The 12261-nt window shown below is 34.7% G+C and overlaps 1 protein-coding gene across 1 annotated transcript; it reads left to right on the forward strand.

The window, feature by feature from the left end:
• Positions 1-2665: 2665 nt before the first annotated feature.
• Positions 2666-11345, forward strand: LOC111374543 (zinc finger CCCH domain-containing protein 6-like). The gene is made up of 4 exons (XM_022997221.1): positions 2666-3026; positions 9297-9458; positions 9958-10082; positions 10167-11345. The coding sequence occupies exons 1-4, from the start codon at positions 2949-2951 to the stop codon at positions 11176-11178; spliced, it is 1377 nt and encodes a 458-aa protein (XP_022852989.1). The 5' UTR covers positions 2666-2948; the 3' UTR covers positions 11179-11345.
• Positions 11346-12261: the final 916 nt, after the last annotated feature.

Here is a 12261-nt window from a genome sequence, read left to right on the forward strand (position 1 = left end):
GACCTAAGATGGGTGTGTCGCTTGGTCACCGATATACTCCATAAGAGAAGAGCGGTATGAAGTGTATTATTTATTTGTTATATACCTGTGTATGGAAATTTGCACGTATCTTACTGGGTATTTTTAATACTCACTCTTACATTAATTTTTCAGATTAGTTCGGGTCGATTGGAACAGTGGAGAATTGATGATGCGGATTGCCAAGTGGATAAAGAATAGAGAAAAAGAAATAAGTTTGCCATTTTAAATTTAGCAATTTGTTTATTTTAATTTAGAACGCATTATTTGAATTACTTAGGAGTTTATGTTTATGGTTAGATACGCTTTCAATAATTTTAATTTAAACGTTACAATTATTTGTTTATTGAAAAATTTTATATAGTTCCACATTTTTTTTATTAAAGAAAAATGAGTTTTCGTAACGTTCCCGTGTTTATGCTTAATAATAAAAAAAAATGGGGCGTTACAAGAAATCCAAATACATATAGGAGAGCATATTATGCCTCAGTATTCGCAAGAACAAACGGACATTCAAAATCCAAAAGAAGAGTTAAAAACTCAAGAAAATCAACCATTGGTTGGTGTAAATACTTCAATGGTAGGGAAAAAATTCTATGTAATCTACAATAGACCACACAGAGGTTTCTATACAAATTGGGAACAAGTTGAACCACTTGTAAAAGGAAAGCTCTACAAACACAAAAGTTTCGAAACCTATACAGAAGCCCATGAGGCTTTTTCAAAATTCCACCAAGAAAAGGGTGAAAACCCAATGCCATATAAACAACTTCTTCAAGATGACAATACTCATTTGAAACCAAATTATTGTCAAAATCCAAGTTCAATAAGAGTCGGGCCTAGATTTCCAGCCCAACTCTTTAGACTACCAAATGAAAACCCAAGGATTAGAATGTTATCTTTTAAAGATTCAGTTGAATCCCATAATGAACCAGAGTCTATTCCTAGTAGATTCAAAAGAATTGGAAAAATTCATAAACCACAAGAAAGTCCATTTCTCAGTGAAATTACTTTGCAAGATTTTCTTCAATATGAAGAAGAAGCAAAAATTGTGGGATCATCTGTCCCAAAAAAAGGATACTTTGGAACAATTGATAAGAAATTTGGATAGTTTATCTTCTTTGAAGGAGCAGATCCAACAATGGTGCAAATAGCTTTTCACTGTGAACTAATCAAAATGACTATCCTTAGTGAATCAATGGAGGAAATCCAGAAGATTGATAATAATTTAATTAAAGTTTTAAAAGATTTTAAGAAATTTGTTATTAAAAATCAGAAATTGCAAATGATGTTGAAAATAAACAGTACGATTCCTTTTTGGAATGAGGAAGGATTTCTAATTAAAGAATATCATCATATTCAGATTAAAACCATGCCGGAAGTGATTCTGAATAAACCAGTTCAAGGAGAAATTAAATGTGTTAATGAGTTAACACTTCAGGACTGGAGAAATCTTTCTTATCAAAGGATTTTAACTTGATTAAAATCTTTTAATAATGAGTCCAAAATCAAGGTAAATTATTCATCAAATTTTATCTTGGTTACAAGTAAGACAGGATCAACAATTCAACTTGAAGGAATAAAAATTTTCTGCAATTCTGAGAAGAATTTTTATAATGTGCCAAACACTCCATCAAACTACCAATGACATCTTTGCAAAGTTTTGAAGCAAAGTCTTGGAAAATATCATAAATGCAAATGTTGTCATTTACTTGAAGAAAAGGACAGAGAAAAATCTCCAGAAGATTTATTTTGGGGAAAAGAAGGAGAGACAAGTGGAGGATCCACTAAAAAAGCATCCACCAAAAGCAAGACTAAGGAGGATGAATCAGACTTATTTTCAAAAAGAAATATGATTTTTGAAAAATTTGCCAACTTTTGACAGAGAATGCACCTGTTTTTTTTTTTTAAAGAGTGAGCATCTTTGAAAATTTGAGAAAAGAGAAAAAATTCTTGTCATATCACTTTATCATTACTTTTGCTTTCGGCAAAAGAAAAATTGTTTATAATGACAAAAGAATGGATGATAGCAAAAAGGAATTTTTCCAATTTACTATTAAATGAGGACTTCAAGAAGAGAAGAGGATGAGAAATTTTTAGAGAAAAATTTTCTTATTCTGAATTTCTAATGTATACATTTCGAGACTAAACCCTCAATGACAATAGATCTATCTTTGGATCTTTCATGTAATTAAATAAGTTTGAGAGTTCTTCATACTCTTAAACCTTCTTTCTTGAATAAAATTTTATGTTTTAGTCAATTCTTTATATATTTTATGTCTATATACAAATCATGTACGGATCTCTTCAAAATCATTGGGACTAAGTAGTACCGTCAGACAAGTTGCCGTTAGGGAAGACAGTCCAGAAAATTTAACGAAGTGAAACAAAGGAGCATACAGACAGAAAACGTAAGGAGGAGTCATCAATCTATACATACTGTAAGAAAGTTATGAATTTAAAAATTTCTTTAAATTTATTTAAGTATGATTTTCTTATAGATTCTACTGGCTGCATAAAAATTGTATACTTTTTATTAAAATACATAAATTTTACTAACACATTTCCCCTCAAAATGGTATCAATATAAGGTGCATTGGTGTTCTTCTCTGTATATTGACAAATTGATTTAAAATTTTGACTATAGTAATTTAAAAGAGTGATTTTTTTTATTTTTATTTTTAATATTACAAGAATTTAGAGCACACAGATTATAGAGAAGCAGCGAAAACGTTGGAAGTTTTTGTGAAAGGTGACTCGACCCATGGAATTCTTGGCGCAAAGAAAAGTCCGCAAGGCCAGGTCCACGACAAGCGCCGAACGGACGAGTCGCAATTGCATTCGTTAATGGTGTCGAAGAAACCTTCGATTTCATCTATGTCGCCGCCCGGACCATCCGTAGCTTGATTCTCACTCGTGAGACGGAGTAGATGTTTGGAGAAGCTTGTGAGCAGTGGCCTGTTGTCATACCTAAAGAAGAGCTCCACTTACCTTTCCTTAAATTCAAGGTAATGGGTTCATCCCTTGATTGGAAATTTTTTGTGGGATTTCTTTTTTGAACGGTGTGATAATTAGTTTTTCTTGGGTCTGTGTTCTACGGTATTTACAATTTATCGAATATGCGGTCTCTGTGTACTCATTTGAGGTCTAAGGTTACAGCTTTCTAGTTTTTATGTTTCAATTACAACAATTTTGAGCATTTTTCGTGAAATTCTTGTCTGTATCGCGTGAATGAAGGCAATAGCTTTTGGTGGGTTTGGGTTATTCAATGAGAATATGTCTAACTGGTGGTAGTTCTCTTTGTAAGGATGGGGATTTCTAGTTTTGACTGTTTGGGTATGAAATGGATGCTTAGTTCAGTGACTGGTAAAAAAGAGTGGCTATTTCGGCACTCATGTTCTTTTGAACTTCCAGCTTGAATGTTAGTAACGTGATTAGCATTTGCAATTTATAAGAACATTAGTATCTAAAAGTTGTGTTTTCCTCGCCAAGGATGAAATTCAGTCATCTGAATAGCATTTGCAATTGATGAGCCCATTAGTAAGAGGGTTCATCAGTAATTAAAATAAGGAAAAACTCTGGTCAAGGATTAAACAGAAGGAATCATGTATCTGCAAGAGATCCAAGTGTTTAGCAATATTGTTATGGATAGTGCTGCCAAGTGTCGGCATGCCCAAAAAGATATAAGCTGATACATTTGGATTGAAACATTCATGTGTTCTTGCCATCATCTCTGTTGTAAAGACCACCATTTTGATATAATCTCTCATATTGCATCACTCTAGGTTTGACATACAATAGTTGCTAAGATTTTTCTTTCAGCATTTTCTCACTAGCCAATGTTTGCTTCTTGAATGCATAATAAGATAAACTAAATTGGGGTTGTGCCTGGTGTTCATTGACTTCAGTCTGAATGTGTTGTTATTATGGGATTATGAAGTAACAAATTTGATGATTATATTTTGCCTTTATGCTTGTGATCGAATGTTGTCATATTCTGTGTGTGATTAGAGGACATTTTCTCATATGATGTTTTCTGATTCCTTTTTTTAATTCTTTTGTATAATCATTGCTGGCTACGTATTGTGCGTACTTTAAAATAGACATTTCATTATATAAGAGAAATAATACTTGGATGCTATACTTTTCACAACCTGGCATATGCTGCCTTTTTATGAACAGATGTGATTTTAAGCAACTGAAATGTATGTGGATTATGTAATTCGGTTGGTTATTTATTTTCTCATTGTAGTGTTTAAATTTCGTGGTTATGAATAACTTATTTGACAAAGGGAAAGTATAATGGCGTGTGAAGTTGAAATGTAATATTGAACAGTAATTTTTACGGAGTTGATAGTTCTGAACGTATTCTTAACTTGTTAAAACTATTAGGTGCCATATCCCTCTGGTCTATAAATTCTCCTCTTTTTATTTTTGCAACAATGGAAAGCGGAAGAGAAGAAGCAGGAGCTGCAATTCATCAAATCCAGCATTGTTGAGTCAGATTGATGACCATAGATCAATGCCATGCAGTGAGTTAATCGGTAAGGGGTTTACATACGGATGCAATTTAAGGTCAATGCCTTTCCTAGTTACTGGCATGTTTTTCTCCTTCAACTATGTACATAAAGTACTTGGTCCTTTCATTTTGAACTTTTTAAGGCTGACTTGAATAGTTTATTTCTGTATGTCCAAATGTTCTTTATTGTGGAAGGTTTTGTTTTAGGCAGATTATAGTTAACAGAGATTCTTTAGCTGAATTTTTATGAGCTATCTTTCAGTTGGATCCACAAGATATTTTTATGTGATATGTATCATAAGTTTGATAATAACTTCACGAGAGACTTTTTTTTTTCCTTTTCAAAACATGAACAACATTTTTCATATCTTGCATGCATATGTATGTTATGAAGGAATTATTTGTAAATCTTATGGTATATTGCATAATAGTATCTTGCTACTGAAATAAGTTCTGAACAAGTAGTTTAAAATCACAGTGGAGTTACAAACATTATGTAGGTTTTTTTCCAGTATCTAAAACAGCTGGTGATGTAGAATATGCATGAAACCTTTAGTTAATTTTGGATTTTATACAAATGGTTCATATGCTCGCCAAATGCAAAGTGTCAAGGTGAGCTATGAAAGATGGTAATAAGATAGATGTCTAATAGAGGAAAAGAGGCAGGATGGTCAGAAATCCTTTTGTAAGCATCAAATATGATAGTGGAGGAACATTCTGCCAACAGAAAATTCCATAACTGCAGTTCTCCTCCTGCACTTACGCAATCCCATTATTGAATAAATGGAGATTGCCTTCTTTATAATTATAGGTTAATAACTTTTATGGTCACTGAGTTTATGTGTGCCTTCTTTTTGATCAATAATGTGTTTGTGTGTTGTTTTAAGGGATTGTCTGTTGTATATTATATGTTGACATTTTTAGCTCCCGTTTGGCCCCCATTCTCTTTCTTTCTTATTTTCAACCACACAATCTTCCATAAAATAATATTACGCGCAAATCAAAATCTTTTCATTCTTTTTTCAACCACACATTTTTTAAAAAAAAATTATTCCAACCATTAAAATTTGGAAAGAATGGGAGCCACACGGGGGCTTAATAACATGAAAAAATGGATTTGATTTTATTCATGCATTTATATGTCTGAAGGTGGTTAGGCAACTTGGATTTGTGTTAATATATTTTGATATATCTTAGCCACAATTTTGGATCAATTCACGTCAAGCTAATATATTATAGGTCAACTAATTGTTAAATACTCAAAACTGAAATTTAGGAACATTAGTTATAATGTCAAGGAAATCTAGGGCACGTTCTTTTGACTTTATGTGCATGAATTTGGAACCATTTTGGGTAATAAAATTATAGAAATGGAAAACGCTACAAAGCACCTTATGCCATGTGACCATTCAAAACAGGGCTCAATTTGATCGTTACTGAAAAAAACCTATATTGGTCCCGGTGAAAAATAAGAGATATTCGAAAGAAGTAAAAGCTCCGAGGATCTAGGGTTACTTTCCAAAATTTTCATTGGATATTTCCCCTCTATGTACATAGGCCGATAAACTAAGTGCATGTTTGTCGAAGTTTATTTTTATTTTTTATTTTTTTTTAAGTTGGTCAAACATACTTTTTATCTCTACATTTCGTAGGATTTATAATTTACTACTCATTTATTATTCACACATTTCATAGGACCCACTAGCTACAACTTGTAAGCTCTTAAAAGCACAACCAAACAAGCGATAAAAAATAGGAAATAGATTAGGGTTTCTTTGGGATTTCAGTATTCAGAGTTGGTGGCCGCAATTGCAAAAAGCAACTGTATCAATAGTTTTCTATATATGATTAAAAATTACATCCAATAACTTGTATTTGCAAATTATGGAAAAATCGAAGAAATCAAAAAGGATTACTTGGGCTTCCGATGTTAATCTTTGTCAGGTAAATCTTTTGATTCTTGTTGATCTTTAATGGTTTGTGTCCATTTTCAATCTTGATTTTCTAAAAGATGGTAAATATCAAATTCAATGCAAAAACAGCTTAATTACAATAAGTTGAAATAATCTTTTCTAAATTTAAGTGGAAGATGAAACAAATATATAATTCTTATTTTTCTATTTGAAATTAATTTTTTTTAATGGAATGTGAAATTAAATCTGTCTTTATTGCACATTTGTGAGAGACTTAACTATTGCTTGATGAAATAATCGTTGGTTATGTGTATCCTTGCTGGAAAAAGCCTAAGAATGGGTGTTCTTCCCTTTTTGAAGTTCAGAGCAGTTCATTTAGTGTTAATTATAACGTTAATGAACGTGAATTAATATGTTTAACTGTCCATGAATGTAGAATGTTGAATATTACTCTATATCTACATCTATGACATTAATTGCACTAGTAAACCACTTTCAAGCTAGGACAAGGAGTAGGTAGATAAAAGTTCACCATCAAAAAACGTCGGAAGGGTACTTTGGAAGTCTGAGAGGCAAGAAAATGGTCTAAGTTCCAATAAAAAATTATTTAGTCTAGTTTGATCATGTTTAGATTATACATCATGTTTTCTATTTTTCTATTTATTGCAAATTTTCATTTTATTTCTAGCTCAGATTTGTTTCTTTTTCTCTCTATTAAGGGTTGGGATGAATAGGATGATTCATGTCTTTGTTGAGAATTAGAGATCCTAATTTTATTTCACCGAGAGCAATTAATAGAAAACACACACGAGATTTAAAGTCATCTCAATGTGAAACTACATCTTCTTTCATCACTGTAGTATTTCACTATGATGAATACTTATCTTTTCTAATGTCCCTTTATCTCTTTTATGACGGTGATAAAAGCCTAATGGCTCAACAAATTATGGCAAAATTGAAATTTACAAAGATTCAAATTCCTATGACGAAATCTACAAGAACACAATTTCCTAAACTACCGTAAATGAATTTTAGCATGGGGCCCCCTCCCTTGTAACCCCTAGGAGCTTCCAACCCCACGCCGACTTCAATACGGAGGTTGATCCGAGTATTGACTCCACGAAGCTGCAATAATTAGAGGCTCCTCAACTTAATGGTCTTAAAGTATGATAAAATTTTATGTTGAGGTTCAACCTACAACAATCCTCCTCCCTTATTCTAGCTTAGGACTAAGTGTCAAAACATAAGTAGTAACTGTCACTACATGGCTTCATGTGGCACATGAGAGTCCCACGTAGGAAGAAGGAAGCCACATGGCCAACCATAATGACGTCACTGCAGAATTGAACCAAACTAGGCTTTGCCAAAGACACTTCAAAAATGTGAAGTTTTAAAATCACCACACTGTGGGCTGCGTACAAAGGAGCAAAGCCACAAGCCCGCAAAACTCATTTTTTGCCTAAGGCAAGAAGTTGACTTGGCTGGCCGAACCCCAGTAGGCAGGAGGCTGAACCTAACGGCGTAAGGTTGTGCCCATTAAGCTTGTGAGTAATTAGATTCCAGCAATTTATGTTAGTAGAAGCTATGGGAAAACTCTCAAGTATCTTGCCTTCTTAAAGGGAACCGACAAACATCTTTTCGGCCATATGGCTTTTAGATTTGGTCTCATGTGGCAAAACTGTTAATGAATATGTAAAAAAGACGAAACGAAATAGCTAATGAAAATAACAACCTAGCTAATGGGTGAAAGCCACATGTCCCCGGAACCATCAAGAATCAAAATCTGTTATGAATTCTATGGTGAGGGGACATGTGTCCAAGGAAATAAAGGACTAAAAAGTCCATAAGCTTGGAATATTATGAACACGAAAATCATGAAGATGAAATGGGAAATTGGAAACGCTAGCCAATTCTCGCTCTTCATCCTTGAGACCTTGGTGGCAATCAACACCGTAAAGTAGCTCGCTTGGTGCTCTGGTGACCGGAAAAGGCTCAAGAATGGTGACTAGACAAGGAGGTGGCAAGGGATATGTTGGTTTCATTGTGGTCAACAATTATGAAGGTCTGATCCACTAGAAGTATGTTAGAAGACGAAAATAGTCATGAATTTTTATGGTTGCGAAGGAATTGATTGCATTAGATATTCTAGTAGGTGTAACGATGGACGGAACAGAGTGCAAAAAATGATTCATGTAGTCGACCCCAAATTTAATTGAAATTTCACTTAGTTCATTGTTTTTTTAAAGATTGAGACGAATGATATAATTGCTATGTTTTTTATTTGCTTTGTCTTTAGTTTATGCTGATTATCTTCTTCCCACGTGGAGATTATTGCATACTTTCTCTCCAAGAGGTTAGAGTTGTGGATTAGGGATAAGCTGGAGCCAGTGTTACCAGTTCCCACAGTATGTTTTATATTAATGAGTGAATCTGTCAGAGTTGTCCAAGTCAGTTGAAAGGTGGGCTACATAGGTGTACTTGTGCCTGCTTAAGCACAAAAGACACAGAAATCTCTCAAGTTATGAAATTCTTTTTGATGAGTGGGTTGTTTTCGATGTGTTGACTGGTTAATGGTTCTTCAGTTAGGTTTTTCACTGTGCTGCTTTATATGCTTAATGTAGGAGTGCTATTTATTTTATGCCTGATATGCCAACTAGTTTCATATATTTCTTCTAATTGTTTGTGTTTACAGAATACATCTCCACAAATCAAGCATTCTAAGATTCATCGTTTGTGGAGTACTTTATCTTGATTATAGACTAATATCTGTTGATTGACTAAAATGAGTTACCTAATTAAGTATAATGCTTATATCACTGCTTAATGGTATACTTTGCATTCAATAGGTAAGGTTGTTTTCATCAGAAGAATCTCCATCACAAGTCAACTCGGAGGCTTTGAAATCCGATGACGATTTTCCACCCGGCTTCAAAAGAATCCAGACACCAAATCTTTGGAGAAATAAGTTGTCCAAAATACCTCTTGTCAAATGGAGATGCCCTCCCCAAGTGAGTTCATTTGTTCTTGTCCCCTTTCATTCTTTATAAATTTAAGCACAAAACTTTTTCAGGCATAAGATTTAAAGTGGGGACAATGATAATGTTTAATTGTTGTTTGAACTTTTGCATAATCCTTGGGGAGAAAGGGGGTAGCGGGGTTGGGCTCTAAACAGTGAGAATAAGTTATTCTCTTTCAGGACAGTATTCTCAAACCTGGCCTTTCTATGAATTGATACGTTCAAAATATCCACACTATGCCTTCAGTAATTGGAGATTTCATGCTTTCCCACATCCTTCTGGAATTTTTATTCTTCCAGATTGTACAACTTTCTTTGTACTCCATGCAGGAGGAGAGGCCCAAGAAGATCCCTTTTTTTAATTTTTTTCCCATTTATTTTATAAAGGCAGTGGTGGGTTGTTTGATATTGTCCTAGCAGAATTATAGCACAGTACGTAGGTCGAAGCCATGTCTTACTCTACTACTCCATTTTTTTCCTACCCTTTGCAGTTTGTACTAGATGGTGCATGGCAAGTGGTTGCTGGAGAAGAAAGCAAAGAATTGGAAGCTCAAACCCAACGGGAGATGAGAGTTATTGAAGCTGTTTATCCACATCCTTCTCCTATCCCTCCCAAGTACAATTCTTGTCCCTCTTTTTTGTGAGTTGCCATTTCTTTTTATGTTCTTTGAATTATACATTTGCTTTTATCTTTGTGCAGCCTTTATGCACAAGTGAGAGTGGAAAACACTTTTGTAAACGACCAAAACACCCTTCTGATTCCCATCACTCCTATTGAAGACGAGGATGCAGAGCTAGATACGTCAACAGTCGACTACATGGCTCCAAACCCACAAGTCCGGCTATTGGCACAGGGAACTTCCTTGTCTCAGGGCTGTGGCGCTACCACCCCTCGTGCTCAATTCCCATCAACAGTCACTGAGTCTGATCTTGTATCAGCTGCAAATGCTGCTTTGACTGCACTTATGGCAAACAGTGATCTGAAGGAATTAATTGATCGAAACTGGCTTGTCAAACTTCTCAATGATCGAAAAATGATTGAACAACTCACCATGAATCCCAGAGCAGCATCCATTGTGAAGAATCTGCCCCCCTCCAGCTTGCAGAATGTGCTCTCCTCTAGCTTGCTGAATATTTCCTCATCCCGTTTGCAGAATATACAAGCCATTGGCTCGCAAAATATACCATCCTTGTGTATGCAGAGTATGTCATCGTTCAGCTTGCATAGTTTGCCATCAATCGGTCCACCAAGTATGCTCAACTTGAGTTCTTTAGCTAATAATTTTTATGATCCAGTTCCAATCGTCGTCAGTAGAGGAGATCCACCTTCTGCTACACCAACCCGACCCTTTCATCATCCTCATAAAATCATGGGAACAGTTCCCAGTTTCTGTCCGTCTGGAGCCAATCTTTTATCAGGCACACCGTCTGCATCTCTAGGAGATCCTAGAACTTACAAGAGCCTCATACGGCAACATGGAGGAGAAAGACAAGAAACTTTGCCCCATTTATGTAGTCAGACAACTCAAGAATCTGCAAATACTAAGAAACGAAGAGGAGAGAAATCAAAGATGAAGCCTTGCATCTTCTTCAAGAGCCCAATGGGTTGCAGGGATGGAGTAAACTGTGCATTTCTGCATGATACAACATCCCAGCAGAGAGTCAGTAGCATCTCAGATGTTCCAAGTTCAAAAAGAGCGAAAATGGATTGAGAAATTACTGATCCATTATTTGCAATCAGCATATCTGTGTGTATTTTTATTGAAGGCGTTGTTTTTGCCAACCTTTTCCTTCATGTTTATCTGATTCCTCACTGGATATTATGCAGAAATTTTATTCGATGTTCTTAAAATTTACATTTTCTGCTCATAGTAATTCATCTCTCCTTTGTTCGTAAGATTTGAATTGTTGCATGCACTCATCATGAATTTTGAGGAATTTATGTGGCGAGTATGGCATTGTTTATGCCATTTGTGAACTTCACGAGGAATGTGATTAAAGGGGATTTACCATTTTAATAACAAAAACAATTAAGGTAGTTGTACAAACATGGTTGACAACTTTGGTTGGCAATCATGTTTTGACACCATAGATATAAAAAAACAGTTTTTAATTTTTTTAAAAATAAATGGATGTGATGGTGCCAAGCGTTTAATTGTCAACCAATGTTGTCAACAAAAATTATACATATAGCATAATCCATTTACCCTAATGGCTGATATACCATTTCCTTTAATTTAAACACCATGATTGCTATACTATTTCAGTTTTATGAAAGGGTAAGAATTTGATAGGTGATGACAAAAAAATGAACTAGCAATTCAGTTATAATTGTAAATCTACTTAAGTCTGATAGCATCTGTTGCATTTTTAAGATGCCTGAAGATCGAATGTGAAATGAGTGACCGACATCATCTTCATGTGAATTTTGCCAATAGTTTAAACCATTAGCACTCAGAAGATCGAACTAACTCGATTGTAAAATCAGATTCCAGCTAGTGTAGAAGAGTCATGCTCATCTCTATATTTGACCAGAGGTGGAGTCAGGATCTGAGAGCCATGGCAACTACCTGTATTTGACACTCGAGTTCTTAAATTCACCACTGTATTTGACTCAAGTTTTTAGACTTCCTAGTGCCTTTTTTTGACGGTCATACTACTCAATTTGGGACATGCATCTAGTTTTTCTTTACTGATTAGGCTTGTGGGCCTGGATCTAAATTGGTTGTATCCTCGTATTTTTCATAATTTTGCAATGCATGTTTGAGGTTTCTAATCTGACAAGCCCCTTTCCA

The sequence above is a fragment of the Olea europaea genome, unplaced genomic scaffold (genome assembly GCF_002742605.1).
Source record: "Olea europaea var. sylvestris unplaced genomic scaffold, O_europaea_v1 scaffold1259, whole genome shotgun sequence".
Taxonomy (NCBI): Eukaryota; Viridiplantae; Streptophyta; class Magnoliopsida; order Lamiales; family Oleaceae; genus Olea; species Olea europaea.